The 18,858-nt window shown below is 40.5% G+C and overlaps 1 protein-coding gene across 1 annotated transcript in view; it reads left to right on the top strand.

Annotated features, from left to right (window-relative positions):
- The window catches only part of PLXNC1 (plexin C1), a 75,176-nt gene that overhangs the window by 36,005 nt on the left and 20,313 nt on the right, over positions 1–18,858 (top strand). Inside the window, exons 13-22 of the mRNA XM_014963300.1 lie at positions 151–238; positions 1,132–1,338; positions 1,450–1,641; positions 5,103–5,202; positions 6,052–6,153; positions 6,545–6,648; positions 10,500–10,541; positions 11,035–11,159; positions 11,724–11,922; positions 13,322–13,468. Coding sequence (XP_014818786.1) covers positions 151–238; positions 1,132–1,338; positions 1,450–1,641; positions 5,103–5,202; positions 6,052–6,153; positions 6,545–6,648; positions 10,500–10,541; positions 11,035–11,159; positions 11,724–11,922; positions 13,322–13,468 — 1,306 coding nt within the window. The remainder of the gene's footprint in view (positions 1–150; positions 239–1,131; positions 1,339–1,449; positions 1,642–5,102; positions 5,203–6,051; positions 6,154–6,544; positions 6,649–10,499; positions 10,542–11,034; positions 11,160–11,723; positions 11,923–13,321; positions 13,469–18,858) is intronic.

Below are 18,858 nucleotides of genomic sequence, written 5' to 3'. Positions count from 1 at the left end.
GTGGTTTGTCTCTGTTTCAGGGTTTGTCTTGTCTTGTCTTGTCTAGAGGTGCCTCCTCTTCTCCTCATCCTCCTGTGCAAACCCTGCACCGGTGCTGGCTCACCCCAAAAATCCCAAATTTTTTTTTTTTTTTTTTTTTTTTTTTTACAGTGGTGGTCGCAAAATTACTACAATTGGTAGAAATTTTAAGGTGGTGGACCGTGTGATTATTTCAGATGACCAGAGATCAAACCTCACCGTAAGTCTTAATCTCGTCTACGATATCAAATAGAGGTCTCTTAAGGGATTAGGTTTTATTGTCAAGGTTTCAGGAGGATCTCAAGATTTTTCAAGCACTTGCCAGCATACATCAGTCGCCCTACTAAAATAAATATGACCACTTGTAGGATTACAGTTGCACACATTCTCAGTACAGGATCATGGATACACATAAGGTATTCTGCTGCATAATTCCCTGAGCCTTTTTTCTGTGCTGTAGAAACTTGGTCCAAATTAATCCTTTTTGAACCTCCCCAGCCTCCATATATGGATCTGTTGGAAAAGGGGGTGGTGTACTTCTCTCTGGCTTTGTGTTGAGGACCCACATGGTGCCACTGCCTCAGCAAGGGGTGGGAGATTGGATCTGATTTTGGGACGAAAACCCTTCCTCTGAGTCTGCGAGGAGGTGGGCACCCTGTTGCCTCCTGGGCTTGGCAGCACAGAGACCGGAAAACAGCAGCAGCACCCCATGCGTAACCAATGGGGTGACTGTAGCAACTCCCCTCTATCAAGAGGGCCCAGGGGTGCTGGAGAGTTCATCTTGCTTTTCTCTTGGCACCTGCACTGAGGGGAAGGAAGGAGAAATCACTGTCACTATTCCTGTCTCGCTGCAGGAAATAGCTGCCTTAGCAGTGTGCAATCAGCCTTACAGCAGCGTGCAGAGTGTGTGATAAATGTGCTTAAAGGTAGATGCACGCTCAACACAGAAACTTTCCCAGGTGCTCTGCATGCAGCCCTGATCCCAGAGAAGGGGTTTAGCAGATATCTGTGTGAAGTCAGGAAGACGTTAAATGGTTTTGAGTGCCTCTGTTTGTAATTGTACCTGCTGTTGAGTGCTTAATGACTGTTACAGCTTTGCTATTGCATTTCTAGGTCTCTAGGTATCCTGGAAATGAATCTGAATATCATTACTTAACGCCAAGCCTGAGCCATGCAACAGAGGGCAAAGTTGTTGATCTGATGTTAAAAGTGGAAACTACCTTTATACCATGCTTCAGATTACGCTATCATCCTGACCCAGTGTTCATTAACTACCAGCTCCACACTGAGTTGGATCCTGATCTGGAATTAAAAATATATGTAAGTTTGAAAGTAATAGCCTACTATTCCTTATTTAAATAGTCATTGGGGATCATTTTACTTTTTATCGTGTTTAGTGACTGTTTATTATCTTCAATTTTTTCCTTCTAGAAAGAAAATGACAACCTGAATATTTCTAAAACTGAGGTAGAGGTTTATCTGTCATATATGAATGGTGCACAGACCAAAAAGATATGGTTCAGCGTCCAAAATATTACCAAAAAACCAGACCGTAGTACCATACTGTGCAAATTCAAAAGGGAAGCAACAGACAAGATTGACTTTTCCACGGTGAAAGTTTTTGTAAGTAGAATTCCCTTGTGTTGCAATTTAACAATGTTTGGATGTTTAGGCAAATGTAGCAAAATGAAGCATTAATGCTCTGGTCACGAATACTCTTTATAGAGGGAGGAATTGGATGCATTTTTTGTTCTCCTGGTATGCGGTAGTCTGGTTTTCTTCCTCACATCTGAGTGTGCCTGCCTGGTGCTGGTATAGGTGCCACTAACAGTGCTGAGTTTGTGTAGTGCCTAGTTACTGCTGTGGTGTCAGAGGCAGGCTTTGCAGTCCAAGCTGAGCTGACTGCTCCTGAGCTCCAGGAGAGCAGTAGCTTGTCAGACCTCTGGCTGCAGCGCAGACATCACCAATAAAGCATCACTGGCTCCAGGAAAGCCACTCATCCTAGATCTGTAAGCAATCTGCTGCTGTGGTGTAGCTATAAGGAAAAGCATTGTGTCCTCCCATTCACTTTTTCCCACTAAAGTAGATTAAGGATCTTGAACTGTGTGTAGTGATCACCACAAAGACAGAGATAAGGCATCTCTGGATGAAAATGGGGGTAAAATTCAGTATGCACTGGAAAGGGCAAAATGCTATGAACATATGGCACAAAGCCAGCCCCAAATATAAGAACATTAGCATGGATGTCAAAGCTAAATGGCAGCTTAAGATATTTGCTTCATGAATAAGATGAAGACATGAATTTTTTAAAAAGCAATTGTCACCATTTATGAGGGAGAAAAATGATGCCAGACTCTTATTGCAGTGTATGGTGGTATAAAACTGAAATAACTCTATTGACTTCAAGGCATATGGCTCATAGTAAAGATTAACGAAGCTATTCTGAATTTCATATCACTGTTAACTGATCCCCCATCTGTGGATCCTGCCGTCTGAGCCAGTTATGGCATGGAAAAGCCTTTCTGAGATTGGCGTTGCATTTAAATATTAACGTTGCCTTGCAGTATCATGTGCTCATCCTGCAAGCTTCATAGGAGTGACTGTCATAGAAAGGTCACCGCTTCACTAAGGCAAATCAAATGCAATAGTTATAATGTCACATTTCACATCTGGTGTCTTAAGAATTCTTTTTTCCAACATCAAGAGAAATGTAAAAGTAGGAAATCATCACATGTTTTTTCAATCTTATAAATAAATCACCATAGAAGAAGTAGGGCCACTCTGAAGAAAGGATAAGCTGGGTATAAAAGATAGGTATGGCCCAAGAACAAAAGTATCTCTTTAGTTTTCAGGAAGAAAGAGGATATTGAGTGTGGGGTCAAAGACAGTTTGATCGATCTGAATGGAGGTGTCCAAGAAAAAAATGCCTTTCTTGTGACAGAAGCAAGATTCAGATAGATCAAGGGCCTGAAGAAAGCTGGAACAGGGTCATTCCCATCCCAACACTGAGAAAGAACTGGCACATGATATTGTAGGCTTAGTAAGAAAGATTTTAAATAAAACTGTGGAGTCGGGAGAGGTACTATATGACTGGAGAGCAGCAAATATAAACCCAGTATTTAAAAGAAAAAAAAATATCGAGGCAAATAGAGGCTTGTTGATTTAATCTAGCTCTATGTAAAGCTTTATAATGTGTTTTGAATGAGGGACTCATAAAAGACCTGGAGGTAAATGGAAAATGGGATAATTGTCAACTTCTTTTTAATAAAAACAGATTATGCTAGATATCTTTATTCAGTAAGATGAGTGGTTTCCTCAACAACAAAAACAGCAGTAGATCACATGTACCTGGAAGTCATTCAGTAAACTACTTAACATGGTGATTATGAAGACGCCAGGGATTAGAAAAACTGGATATTGTGTATGGGGATCCGACTCTGGGCAATGTTGATTTCCATACAGATATTGTTTAATATCACTAGTGGCTTGAGCACAAAAATAAGGTGTGCACTAATAACATTTGCTGATGATATAAAGCTCAGAGGCATTACCAGTCCAGAGGAGGTTTTATAATGTCATGCAGAAAAAAATAAATAAATTTAGGAATAGGAATTGGGTGAATTCAGGTGTACCTTATTTAGTCTGTGATTCATAAGCAAGATAAATAAAAGATAAGGAAAGAAATTGAGCCATAGAGTAGGAAGGTTATGGTGAAGATTAAAGATAATCTAAGTCTGAATGGAAAATTAAATTAATGTTTTGCCTCAGTTTTCAATAAGCAGGAATGAGTAACAGGAATTTCTGCTTTAGGAATGCTTTGGCTGGACATGACAAGTGGAGAAAGGCAGGTGTATTAGTCACAGGATGGTTAATGCATTTAGCCACCAATGCATTTCAGCAAATGGGATCCTAGGAAAGCTCAGACCAAAAGTACTTTGTGTAGGAACTATGAAAACACATATACAATCAAGGAAAAAATACATTTGATGGAGGAAATAGGTCTGATTTGTCTATATTCTTTGTAGTCCTCAAAATACGAAGGCTGTGTCCTTCCAGCCCCGTGGGGTTTCTTTGCTTGCTCCTGTCCATGTAGCTGCGATGTGACTATCCAGTTGGCAGTGTCCAGCTGCCCTGGCTGCTCACCTCCTGTGACAAGTCAGTGATTGACTTCCCTGCTGTAACCCAAAATAATGTCAACCCAACTCTCCTTTTCAATTATCTCAGGCTTATTTCTATCCCTGGCACTTGGTGGTATTCTTTTTCTGAGTCAAAGTGTATTTTTACTTCTAGCCTGTTTGTAGTCTCAGCTACCCTTTATTTATGTGCTTTCTTAGTCCTCTTTGAGATCCTCCTTTGTGAAATTTCTTCTGCCATAATTATCAGTGGTGAATGCCTCAATTTGGTATCTGGCAGACTTCAGCACTTTTCGTGTATTCCTAAGAATTAATGCCTGTCCTGCCTTTGACAAGCCTGGTGGCTGTTGGGGGATGTTGTACATGTATTGTATGTTGTATTTGTTCTCAAGCGGACCTTCAGGAACGCCCTGCATCCTACATAAAGAGGTTGAAACTTCTGCAAAGAAATAGGGAAGAGGGCTGTGGGCCACGCATCTATCAAAAATTTTACTTCCCTCATTGTTAGCGTGAGTCTTATCTTACTTTTCTGCTCAGCAGAGTAACACTGTGAGTGCAAAGGAATGTTTTTAACTATCAACACGTACATTCCTCTCTTCAAAATGCCAGAACCTTTAGCAGTGATTCTGAAGTGCATGAGCCAGCTGGAGGTCAGACCTTGCTGTTCATTTCAGTTTTCAGCAAGAGCAATGGCAAAATTTCATCCTGCATGAGGACCTCCAAATTTTTCTCTTGTCACTGCTCTGTTATCCTGCTTAAACATCAAATGCTGTAAATGTTAAGTTTGTGTGGGTTCACATATGTTTTTCCGAATTGCTGCTGTCTTCTCAATAATCTGCAGAACCAGGGCCCTTCATGTGCCTCAAATAATTTTTTTTTGATACGTTAGATATCATTTTAACACTGATATAATACCTGTTCTCTATTAACACAGCCATTATTTTTCTTCAGGTCAAATTAGGAAATTTTGAGCATGAAGTCAAACCAACATCGTCACACATATATTTATATGTTCTTATTTTGCTACCAATTATAGTGGGTGTCATTATAGGTAAGTACAATAATGCGTTTTCAGAATTTTGATTTGCTGAAGGGTATAATCATGACACATAAACACATGTACAGACACACATACATGTTTGGAACTGTCACAGTCTGGTGGTTTTCCCTTGTTTCCAATAGGAGTGGACAAAATTAACTCTGGTTTGGTGGTGAAGTACATCTTATCAGACTACAGTATATTACAAGACAGCAGCTTTGGCTGTTCTGCTGGGATTACTCACCTTTGCTTAGTGAGGCAAGCCCTAGGTGTCACATCCTTGTGTCACAACTTGGGTCCTTCCAGCTGTCAGAGCTGGGCTCTCCTCCTGTCCCAGGGGCAGATGATCCCTAACAAACTGCGTATCCTTAGGCAGTGTGTGTGGTGTTTCTGCTCAGTCTCATTTGGATCATTCATGAATTTGTAGGTAATTACTAAGTTGTGCCTTTACTCTCTCTAAATGAACTTTAGAGAAGTTAACAATTTGGAAGTGGATTTCCTGTTCAAAACAACTGAGTTTTGTGTTAAATCTGTGCCACTTTAAGTAGATTGCTAGTAGTGGAAGTGGTTTTTAGACTCTGTGTCTCATAGTGCAGGTCATACATAGCTCAGTGTGCTGGACTTTCAATTAAAATTGCATTGACAATTTTAAGATGTTGTTAAAAGGAATGTATTTTATTAACGTTGGGGTTTACATCCAGATAACTAGGGCTTATGGGTAATAGCACATCGACACACTCCTGGAGAGCAAAAGCGTATATTAATATTTCTGTTTCTTAAAATAATATTAAAATATGTTTTGTATAGGGGTTGTCTGTTCTGCAATTTCTGTACTAAGCATCTGTTTTTCTCCCTTTTTAGTGGCATTTGTAGTTACTAGATACAAATCCAAAGAGTTAACTCGTAAACAGAGTCAGCAACTTGAACTGCTGGAATATGAGATTCGGAAGGAAATACGTGAAGGTAGGTCTAAAGAGCTTTATAGAGCTTAAGTACAGCATAATTTCTGAAATGAAACTGTCAGGAAGCTCACATTATATAAGCATTTTAATTTTACGGCTGTTAGAGTATTTTTGTATTGTATCAGAGTTCCTCTTTAATGTTGATGTGCACAGCAGTAGCAGATAGCACTGAGCTAAGAGGATTGCATGTAATAATATTTCTTTCAACACAAGCAGGTGGAAAAATTGGATTGGTACTTTCCCACTCATAAGGGCTTCAGCTTGAAAACCAACCCTTCTTCCCTGAAAACTGTTTATTGAGGAGCATCTATTGGGTTCAAATTATAATTGTGAAGATGATTTTGTGTCAAGTAAACTAATTGTCCGGGTGGGGCGGGGGTGTGCTTTTACAGGATTTGCTGAGCTGCAGATGGATGAATTAGATGTGGTGGATAGTTTTGGAACTGTTCCCTTCCTTGACTACAAACACTTTGCTCTTAGAACTTTCTTTCCAGAGGTAAGTATTTACAAGTGTTTCAGTTATCAGCCCTGCCTAATAATGAAGAAGCTAGGAAGGTCAGGATCAAATAACTAATGTAAATACTACACAGTGATTGCATGTTGTTTTCACAAGAAACTTTTCTTTAATTGAGAATTACCAAAGAACACTTATGGCTGTACATGTCTGTATTTAACCAAGCCTAAATGCTGTAGATAAAGCACCATTGTTGAATTTTCAAGGGTTGTGTGTGCATCCATTTCTTTTTTGCTGCTTGCCTTTCAGGCCATCCCAACTAAGCTATAATTTATCCATTGCCTTTTTTGTTCTCATGCTTTCACTTTCCATGCTATAGCTAATTAAAGTAACAGTCAGGCTAGCTAACATGCTAGCTAACATCATGACACTTCCTAATTAGACTTGTGGGATGAAGAAATGGCTCTAAGGTCGTGCTGACTTTCTACTCCAAGCTGCTGACAGAAATGGTAAGACCTTAATTCAAAGGAGCACAGGTCAAATGTTTAAAAATTACATAAATACTTAAGTACTGTCTAGTTTAGAGGTGGATATTTTAATTGTTCTTTGGAGCAGTTTGTGCCACTGTGTCAAAGGACTGAAGAGGCCTTCTCTTGAACGTTTTCTGTCTCTTGCTATTTTTTTACGTATGTGGCACATTACGAAGCTGATAAGTGCATTTGCCACAGCTTTCAAAATTACAGCATGATGTTAACCAGTGCTTACTGGCATTTACTAATAGGCAAAAGCTGTGATCTCAGCTGGTGATATTTTGCTGTGTAACTGACACCAATGAATGGAAACTCTTGGTTAGTGCTGTGGTGTTTTAGGGTATAGCTGGTATGTAGGCAAATTATCTACTAGTCTTCATGTGGCCCAGTCCTGCAGTCTTATCTGCACACTGCTTCACTTCATCACTGTGTGGGATCTCACTAAAAGCTCCTTGTGATAAAGTTAAACATGTGATAGTGCAGAATCAGGGCCTTTTTTGGTGCAACACCAAATACCAGATACTCAGGCAAAATAATATTTAACAATTACGTATGCAGAATCTTTGTACACCTCGAGTCCAGTTCTTACACCACAGGAAACTGGGAATATCTCTTCTAGTACTGCTGTGTCGTCTAATTTTTATGGGGTCACTAGGACGTTTGAAGAACGTGAGGACCAAGAAAACCTTACTTTCTGCATCTCTTTCCTTTCTGTTTGTGGTGTTGCCAGGCATATTAGCATTAAAATGTTTTTATTTTTAGGAATATATCTTTTCCTAGTGATAGTCCCCTGTCAAAACAGTAGCAATCTGTAGAAGCTGTCTGGGTGTAAATGCTTTGCTTTATGCAAATAAAAAGTGAAGAAAAAAAGGCATGAAGTCTGCCACTGTTGCACTATGTGAGTCAGAAAAGGAAGGGCTCCTGTTTTGCCTTGGAAAGTCTCATGCCCCTGTGCATCCCGGAAATTACTCCAATTAGATTTTGTCTCAGTTTGAAATACTGATGCCACAAAGGTAAACTTGCCACTATTAGCTCTCTACAGACATGCAGTGTCAGGCAAGCTGTTTAACGTATTGTGTACCAATTTTTTCTGCTAAGTACTTACTGTTTACATTGCGGGAGTGTTCAAACATGCCTTGTGCTGTATGAATGTGGTAGGAGAGCAGTGCTTTACTAAACAAATATTACAGATGAACAGAAAAGGCAATGGGGTAGTAGATTGCAACCGAGTGTCGGAAGGGTTGACTAAAGGATCAAAGTGAAAAACCACCACTTCCACCACTAACCTCATGTATTTGAAAGATGCTGTAGTCAGAGCAACTGTACTCTTTGTGTCTTCCAGTGTGTTCGATGGGCTTCGTCTAATCTAATCTAAACTGGTTAAACATGGACATCAGAGCTGTTTTCTGAGCATCTTCTGTAGTCAGTGCAGAGACAGGCAGCTCAAGAAAGTGTTTTATCCTACTTGTCTGAGACATCTGTGTCAGGATGGGACGAGTTGCTTAAAGAGGGAGTCAGATACTTAAAATAAAGAGTGATGGCCCTGTCTTCATTTTGAGCTTCTTGCTTTCTGCTGCTTCGATCTTCTATATTTAATCTGGCTTCATAGCTTTTGTTTTGTGCTTAATGCTTGTAGGTGGTAAAAGGATATTACATTTATTCTTAAAATATTCTGTATGTTCAGCCTGATTTCTGCTACTTGTTAAATTTGTATTATTATTTCTGTTTTCCCAGAATTTCCCACATTTTTTGGTTTAATTCTACCATTACTGTTCCCTGTTTGCAAGCATATTTAACCTTTAGTGTGGTTCTGGTGTTTCACTCTGTGTGTGTGTTTTATTGGTAGGTGGTGTTAGGAGCACTGAAGAAGTTCTGTAAAAATGGGAATAGTGAGTGGAGGAAGAGGAAGAAGAGTATGGTAGGGGAGAAGAGAACAGGAGTCATGAGGAAAGGGAGGGATGAAAAATCAATTATATAGATGAAAAATTAGATGTGAGCCGGCAATGTGCATTTGCAGCCCAGAAAGCCAGTCATACCTTGGGCTGCATCAAAAGAAGTGCAGCCAACAGGTCAAGGGAGGTGATTCTGTTCCCCTGCTCTACTCACATGAGACCCTGCCCGGAGTACTGCATCCAGTTCTGGGGTCTCCAGCACAGGAAAAACACGGACCTGTTAGAGCACATCCAGAGGAGGCTCACGGAAATGGTCAGAGTGCTGGGACACCTCTCCTATGACAAGAGCCTGAGCAAGTTGGGATTGTTCAGCCTGGAGAAAAGAAGGCTCCAGGGACACCTTATTGCAGCCTTTCAACATAAAGGAGGCTCATAAGAAAGAGATGTACTTTTTACCAGGGCCTGTAGTAACAGGATGAAGGGCAATGGCTTTAAATTGAAAGAGATTTAGATTTGACAAAAGGAAGAAATTCTTTACAATGAGGATGGTGAGACACTGGAACAGGTTGCCCAGAGAAGTTGTGGATGCCCCATCCCTGGAAGTGTTCAAGGTCAGGTTGGATGGGACTTTGAGTAATCTGATTTACTGAGAGATGTCCCTGCCCATGGCAGGGGGTTGGACTAGATGATCTTTGAAGATCCCTTCCACCCCAAACCATTCTGTAATTCTATGATTCTATAATTCTATAAGGAAAATGGGAGCTGCCAGCATCACAGATAAAGCAGATGACAGTAAATGTTACTAGTGTGAATTTGTTGCTCGAGGGTGCTGCTTTGGGAACATGCAGCTGTGTTGGGACCTTGCAGGCTGTAAGAGTCAGACAAGAGGCATTGACAAGGTATTGGAGAACTGGGAGCTTCGCTTTGTTGTGAGAGCTTTCTCTAGGACTGGATGTTTGGTGACACCTGTGCCTCCCTGGAGCATGGACCTCCTGGAGAGTTGATTAGTGAACATTCATAAAGTGCCTTGAAATGAATGGAGACAGATGAACTGAAGTGTCACTCTGTGACAGAAACCCTGTATGCCAAAGGCTGTCACTGCCGTCCAGGCAGGATGCAGCCTGTAGCACGCCTTGCACACCAGCATATTTGCAGATGAGGTAATAAACAGCTTTTCCTGTGGAGCATTAGTTGACTGCTGTGCTAGAGCAGCTCAGAGTAACGCACACTGTATCACTGAAAATCAATACCAGGCCATCTTTGAGAGTTCACTTTTTAATGAACCTCGGCAGCACCTTTGCAAATGTTACGGTGTAGAGTTTTTATTTGTAGCCGCGTTAGAAGCCAGCATTTCCATTGTTTTATTTCAAGTTGTATGCCATCAGGAACGTACTTGGTGTATTTAATGTACATGTATTAGAAACTTTTGGTATATGTAAGAATGATAAATATCACTTGTCTTATATTTTAGTCAGGAGGCTTTGCATCCATCTTCAGTGAAGACATGCCACAGGTAAGTTGATATAGTGTGATATGCCTTAATTAATAAATATTTTTTCAAGAGTGATTTCATCCCTTATCTTAGTATTGTCCTAGAACACATCAGATTGCATTTTCAATGTGTTCCCTTTCCCCCATGAGGAGGGTTACATGGATTTATGTATAAAAAGAATTTTATATGTAAGATCCTGTTACCCAATGTATGTTATGACTTATTTAAATAAAATAAACAGAATCTAATCTTGGGAAATGACAGGCGAACTTAGCTATTGGCATTATTTTGTGTATATGACAGAAAATGTATGCTCTGCACCTGTGTACTCTGTGTTGTACACAAATGTAAATGCATCTTTGGTAAAATCCAGAGACCTGTGTCATACATGCAAAGTTTCCACTGATTTGACTGAGGTCAGGATCTTATCCCATATGTTGCTTACCATTTTTTGAGCATTAAGAATCCATCACAGCCAAACTACAGTTTGCTTATTTTTGTTTAACTATTCCAGAGCAGAGACCAAACGAGCAAGGATGAAAGCTTCAACATGTTGCATGCTTTAATTTGTAACAAGAACTTTCTTGTTACTCTCATTCACACCCTTGAAAAGCAGAAAAATTTCACTGTGAAAGACAGGTATAGTATGATTATGCTTATCATCTTCAAGACAAAGAATTAGCAGGAAAAAAAAAACGTGGGTTGTAGCACACAAATGTAATTTCTACTTCTCGCAAAACAAGCTTGCATTACTCCAGAGCATTGTTCCATTTTCTCCATCTGCACACACTGAGGAAGAAAAAACATTGCCATTAAAACAAGCCATTAAAGAGAAATGAGAATGTTTGTACATGTAAACAAAGAGGCAGAGGAGCAGGAAAACTCACTTCAAAACTGTAAACACTTCCTGCAGTTAGATCAACAGTTCCACAGTTTGGAAATGTTCTGTCACTGAAGCAGGTGTTGTTCTGCAGAATTAAATTTAGAGACACAAATTCTGTCTTTAAAAAATAATCACAAGAGCAGATGGACTCGCATTTTTTATATTTTCATAGAGATCAGTGGACAATTTCTTTGCTTGAGGAGGGAAAACTTAGAAAATGAACTGCACAGAAGTGTGTTTCGTTTATTAAAGATGACTGGGAAGAGAAATTCCAAATACTATAGCATTATTTTTTTCTTTTTTTCTTTTTTTTTGAACAGGTGCTTGTTTGCATCCTTCTTGACTATTGCACTACAAACTAAGCTAGTTTATCTAACCCATATTTTGGAAGTGTTGACAAAGGACTTGATGGAGCAATCGAGCAATGTACAGCCTAAGCTCCTGCTCAGGCGAACCGAATCTGTGGTAGAAAAATTGCTAACAAACTGGATGTCTGTCTGCCTTTCTGGATTTCTCCGGGTACGTGTACATCTTTTCACTATGTAAGATACACAAGGAAACTTTTAAACTGGTTTCTTCCATAGGAATTGTTAGAGGGATCAGTTTAAAGCGTTGAATCTACCATTGAACATTATTAATGTGCGCTCTTCTAGTTTAGGTGACTTAGCTAGCTATCATCAACGGGATATAGGAAAAGAGTGCATCTGGAAGTGATGATCATGTCATTTATTTGGCTGAGAATTGAGCAATTTTGCAATTCTAGCATATCCTTTTTTCACGTCAGACGTTATTTCATCTCCATGAAATGTATTCTGATCATGCTAAAAGACTGACACGCTTGTTAAAATGCAGCTGTACCTTTTTGTGCAAGCTGTTGGAAAGCTACCGCGTAATGGAGATTTACAGAACACCATCTTTTGGACAATTAAACTTCTCTCCAAACTTTCAAACCTCCATACGGCATTGCAGATTTCAAGAACTAAATGACCTCAAGTGGAAACAAAATAAACGTTTTCTTTAATTCTACTGTTTGTTTATTTTAGCCCACTTGGTATCACTTGGTTCTTGGTTTCAGAGCTTGGTTATGCTTCCTGTCTCTCTTACCAGCGCGATGCTATCGCGCTGTTGGTTCCACTCATATCAGTTCTTGTATTAATACAGCAGCAGAATTGTTTGAGGCTCAGCAGCTCACATGGGTTTCCTGAAACCCCAGGAGAGAGCCAAGGAACTGTCAGAGATCTGTTCTTGATGCACCAGTCATCTTTACAGAGCTGTGCTAGTGAGATGCCTTAGCCAGGCTGAAGCAATAGCTTCACGTGGAAAAAAAGATCCATCCTTCCTTACTTAGGTGCTTTCCTGAAGCCTGGGCTTCAGGGAGGAGGGAGAAGCCCCAGTTTGGTTCCCTCTTTCACTGATACACCAGTGTATGTCCCACCACCTTGCCCCCAAAGCTTTTTTTCAGGGACAACAAGGGGACACACCAGTTCAAAAGCAAACTGGTTGTTAGCTTGTTTCCTCACAAGACTGAAAAAGGAAGAAATAGCTGAAGTAGGCATGTGAACACATGCACGTCTCACCCCCCACCCGCTCGCTGGTGGAACTGGGAAGCGTCTGCCAGGTGGAGTAGGAGCAGCTTGTCTGTAGCATGCTTGTGCACAGCGAGGGGCTGTGAGCTATCTTGCCACACGCTCCAGCTGTCCCTTGCTATTTGCATGAGACGTTCACACTGAAAAGAAAAGGATGGAGGTTAAACAAATAACTAGATAAATCTGTTCAGAGGGATTTTCTTTTCTAATTGCAAGGTGACAAGTTAGTTAAAAGGAAATAATTTGTTACGCTTATTTTTTTTTTTAGTTATTCATGCCCATTTAATGATTACAAAAATAAACATGTTCCTTGCATTTGTTTCATGTCCTAGGAGACAATTGGTGAACCTTTCTATTTGCTAGTGACAACCCTCAATCAGAGGATAAACAAAGGACCTGTCGACGCAATAACTTGCAAAGCCCTGTACACGCTTAACGAAGACTGGCTGCTGTGGCAAGTGTCTGAATTCAAAACAGTGGTATGTTTGCCAGTTTGTGTTCCCTCCAAACACGGACAGCTACAATGTTTTTTCTTTTTCTGGAAAGTTAAATTAAGACTCTCAGACACTAACGTGGTGTTTAAGTACCCAGATAATAAAATTGTTATTGCTGACGAATTCAAATCACAATAGAGTTTAACGAGCTGGTATTTCACCAATATACATTTCACAAGTAGCACTCAGTCCTCGCTTCACAGCATGCCATAATCGCCAAAGGTTAGATTTAATGAAGTCTCAGTGTATTAAAAATCCTCTTATTTTAAAATGTACTACAAGAATATAAACATATGCTTAGAATTTAAACTAAATTACACTTTTCCAATGAATCAAAGAATGGAATGTAAAGGTTTTATTTTTCTATTATGTTTACTTGTGGCTAATCTTCAGGCAGCAATAATTTGCTTTGGGTTTCCATGTTATTAGCTCCAAATTAGCAAGGTTACAGCGTGGTGGATTTTAATTAGCTGCTTGGTTAAAACAAGGTATTTGTGAAGCCTAGCTAGGTTTCTAAACTTTACCATAGATTTCTTGCCTTTCTCAAAGTAACTACGAAATGCTTCCTATTTTACAGTCGCACGCAGAATTCTTTGAAAGCTGGAATTCCCCTACTATTGTTATTCTGAAACTGAGGGGAGAAGGGATAGCAACGATTATTGCATTTGAGAGCATGTAAAAATTGTGACCTTTTGAGTATGGGCATGTTTAGTTTGGAGAAGAGGAGGCTGAGGGGGGACCCCATTGCCACCTACAGCTACCTGAAAGGAGGGTGTAGAGAGGTGGGTGTTGGCCTCTTCTCCCGAGGGAATAATGACAGGACCAAAGGAAATGGTCTAAAGTTGCGGCAGGGGAGGTTTAGATTAGATATTAGGAAGAATTGCTTTACTGAGAGAGTGGTCAGGCACTGGAACAGCCTGCCCAGGGAGGTGGTGGAGTCACCATCCCTGGAGGTATTTAAGAAACGTGTAGACATGGCTTTTCAGGGCATGCTCTGGTGCCCAAGATTATTGGTTTGTGGGTGGGTGTGATGTGGTGGGGTGTTGTGTGTGTTGTTGTTTTGGGGTGGGCTTTTTTGTTTTGTTTTTTTTTGTGGTTGGACTCGATGATCTCAGAGGTCCCTTCCAACCGTGGTGATTCTGTGAGTAGGAGGTCTGAAAAAGGTTTCAGAATAACCAGAGTTCTTTTTTCCCAGAATTTCCAAATGATTTTGAGTCTGAGACCTTAAAAATCTGCATTTCCAGTCGTTCCCTATCTTACTTGCTTCTCAACTCCTGGCTTCCTGTCAGAGTTAGCGGACATACTTAGGAGTATGAGAAGTGCGACAGAATAGTGGGCTTCAGAGCTTGGGAGTAGGACATGCCAGAGCAGCAACGGCCATGTCAGGGACACTGCAAGTGCTGGTGGCTTTGAAGGAGAACTTGGTCCTTTTCAGAGCCCACATCCTGGGCTTCAGGTAGGGCTGGAGCTTCCAGGTCTGCCCATTTTCTGTTTTTGCAGCACAAACGTGGAGGTCCTAAGATGCCACATGCTGGAGTAGACTACATGACCCTGGAAATTTTGGCTGGTCAGCAGTCTGTTGGACTTAACGCACTGGGTGACATAGGAAGCTCACTGAAATGACAGCCTTTCTGTGAAGCATTTCTGAATTGTTCTTTTCTGCTGAAAGCTCTTGGACTGACAAATTTAGAGTCAAATCTTTTTACAGCTCTTTACAAAGCTGTTGTTGGAAGCTTCATTTGAAGGTACTTCAAGCTGAGTTACCACAGTGTGCATTTGGAAAGGAAGCCTGTGACTAAAAATTAAATGCAAAATACCGTATCTTTGGTTTACTTGTTTACGTGCTGCATTCTGGCATGTATTTGGGATCCAGGATAAGTTTAAATATATAGCCATAGGATACAAAACCCAGTAGTTAAGCAGAGCAATAATTTTCAAGGAAGCTCAATGTGCCTGTTACTAGTAGACTGCGCGGGAACATCTGGTCCTGTGGAATTGATTGACTTTCCTTATTTATAGCACAAATTCAAATTGAGAGCACCTTGGGGGAATAACTGACTCTGAAGCTGCTGAACACTTTTCCTAGTGCTACTTCTGTGTGTGCAGTCACTGATAGGGTCTTGTGGGCAGCCTGCAGTGGAGAGGAGAGAGGGGAAGTGGTCTGAAGGACTTGGTATCAGTGGGGAAGTCTGCGGATGGATGAGGAAGTGAGAGAACAGATAGCCTTTCTCAAACTGATTTGCTGCCTTTGTACTTCGTATTCCTGCTTTTAAATAGGAGATAATGATACTGCTATAGGGTTAATAAATCAGCTTTCCTCACTAAGGTCCAGCAATTTATTTGATTTTGTTGAGAAGTGGCTGAATGTTCCCTTCAAAACTGTCAGAAAAGGAGAGAGGATCCTGCAGTAAAATTACAGAGGTGGAGCCCGACGACTCCAGCTCTGGCTGGACAAGGAAGCAATTTTGGTTGGTGTTTTGTCTAAGATGTATGCTAGAAACTAGAACTGTGCTGTGAAAGAGATTTGGGTGGAACAGTGAAGTTTTCTGGGCTGGGGAAACAGTCCAGCTGGTCGTGTTTTCTCTGCAGCAAAAACATTTAATGGGATGCTAAAGTGTAAGGAGGCAGTTTTTCTTCTCTCGCTAGCGCTACTTCACGTGCACTGCAATGATGTGCAGGACCTTTGAGTTTACAGGCAAGGAACCAAGTATTTTCTCCTTTCTTTGGAAGAAAATTTCTGCCTAAAGGATTGCAGGTTTTGTTTTCTAAATGGAATAAATTCTGAGCTGCGTGCATTTGCACATTTGTTTACTGCAGCTACATTCTAAATCTTACAGTATTTTGTTGGTATTTTGTTTTGCCCTGTTCCACGGCCCCACAATAGCAGTGCATTAAAGCCTACCTGTCCAGAGCAAATTATAAAAACACAGCCAAAAAAAGGGTGATAGAAAGATACAGAAGCATGTCTGCAGACACTCGGTGTCCAGATTTTTAAGGTACGCAGGCACTTGAAGATGCAGGGATGCCTCTGGGAGGGGGCACAAGGAAGGGTGTCAGCACTCTCTATCCAAATCTCTCCTTTCAGGATTGAGACTTCAGTTCTAAAGCAATAAAAGCAGGATACAGACAGGCTCCTAAAAATCAGGGGGAGCTCTACAGGTCTTCTCTTATAAACACCACTATGCAGATAAGCTCCTGGGGCAGGAGAAGGAAGAAGCGCCAGGCATAGAGAAAGAAGGAAAGATGGGAGATATTTTCTAAAATTCAGGCCATTTGTAACAAGAAAATAAGAGAACTAAGAGACATGTTGGTTTTGAATTGTATTAGAGCTGTCCCTTGGCTGGGCCCCATGCCTTTTTTTAAAAGGCCACTGACCTTGGGACAAGCCAGCCCCCTACTGCTACCCCTCTCTGCTGGAAAGGGTCAGATATTGTACAGAGGTGGGCTGCTGAAGTAAATACTCAAGCAGAAGAATTGAAGTAAAGATACTTCTAAAAGCGCTGGTTCAGTATGAGCTGAGGAGCTGTGTGGTTTCACGCTGTGCTTATATCTGAGTTTTGAGAAATAAAACTGCCTTGAAAGAGACTTGGATGTGTCACGGAGCCTTTTCACAGGCTGAGGAAGCAAGCCTGCTTTCTCACAGGCAGACAAGCAGCTGCACCCCTCGGTGGATAATTTGCTCAATGACTGACGAAGAAGCGCGGGGCACAGCTGAGTGTTAGCATTTCACCGAAGTGTTTCGTTTTAAATAGAAAAGCTGCACAATGCAAGTCTGACGTGGGAGAAGTTCTTGGTGGAATAGCTGCTGTGGAAAATCAGGAGAGACTTCATGTGATAGACCTAGTGCTCAGGCATTTAGGAGCAACAAACTTCTTTTGAATAGTCACTGCTTATTTTAAAAAAGGGACTTTGGGCTGTTGAATTCTTTGCTGAAATGAGTTTACATTTTTAGATGGGAAGAAACAATCTTAATTCACCTGTTCGGCCAAGAGCCTTTTATTGAAAGTGAAGCAAAGCCACATGCTGGAAGATTGTTTAAAGTGTTCAACTGCTTTATGAGTTAGAAGAAGGGTGTTAAAAGAAGTAGGAGGGCGGTAAGGGAGTGAAGCAGAGACAGGGAACCCGATTTCCTAACAAGATGTCGTGGTTGTGGTATTATTAGGCACACTTTGTGAGAGATAAGGAAGCTATTAAAAGCATGTGACATATGGGGATTTTCGTCAGCAGAAAAGACACAACAGCCCTCGCTAGGAAGCGAGCAGTGCAGATGTTGGCTACAGGAGAGTCTTCTGAATTAGATACAGATTGAGTACCATATCCTAGCATTGAGAGTACAACCCTCACTTTGTGTAGTGCCCATCTAGCCTAAATTTAATTCCTGTAACATTTTCTCTGGTACTTTGTTAGCTCTTCTATAACCTCTTCATGGGTAGCTGTTCTGGCTGCTACAGAAGGATCATAGAGTCAATCTGATTTTTCCTGTTTATTGTATTTCATAGTCTGGGAGACAGGGGAGTAGGTTTAAGGCAATTTCGATGTGCTTTACATGCTTCTCTGACCAATGACAAGTTTTTCTTGTTTTTTTAGTCTGTTTGATAAATGGAAATATGCTTTATTCAGATGTATAGCTGAACAGAGAACAGGGTAATGAATAAGAGCCCTTGAATATCCCAGATGATTTTTCTTCTAAGAAAATATGGTAATAACATATTTCTTTATTAAAAGAAATATTTATTATCTGCTATGGTTATTAATAGCTTTACTAAATAATTCATTGTTTGAAATTCATTTTCAAGAAAACCACAATTCTAAAAAGCATCTGTAAACATTGTCTTCAAATATTGTTATTGCTGTCTCTGCATGAGTTAAAAAAAGGTTTTTAAATCTGGTCCTGTCTTTTAGCTAGGTTCCAAGCTAGTTCCAATACAAGCAGTTGCGGATGCTTGCCTCGTTCTCCTTAAGTAGCCTTTAACAATTCTTGCAACTTGTGTTAGGCCTTTGCTGAAGAGCACTGTGACTTTGTGTTGCTAACCATAAATTTCTAGTGCATGAAGTCTCAAGTCTAGATATTACTAGGTTGAACCATGTCCTGTAATTTTCTCCTGAATCTTTCCCTAAGTTAACCTGTATTTTTGTTTCTTTGGCAAAGTGAGAGAGCTTAGAAAAGGGCCTGATGATGGTTCCTCTTGACTTCCATGTATCCTCCTGTGATTTCTCTTAAATGTTTTCTGACCTTCAGAGATGATCATAAAAGGGCTTTCATAATTTTACAGTCATTTCTGATTCCTTTTCCAATTCTGCACTTTGTGTCTAAATGCGGTGATGGTGACTGTCAGCTTCTGATTAATGGTTTCTAAAGCCAGGGATTGTGCTGT

This window comes from Calidris pugnax, unplaced genomic scaffold, assembly GCF_001431845.1.
Source record: "Calidris pugnax isolate Ruff unplaced genomic scaffold, ASM143184v1 scaffold44, whole genome shotgun sequence".
NCBI classification, from domain to species: Eukaryota; Metazoa; Chordata; class Aves; order Charadriiformes; family Scolopacidae; genus Calidris; species Calidris pugnax.
The sequence above is the reverse complement of the archived record's forward strand: the minus strand, read 5'-3'. Positions and strand labels throughout refer to the sequence as shown.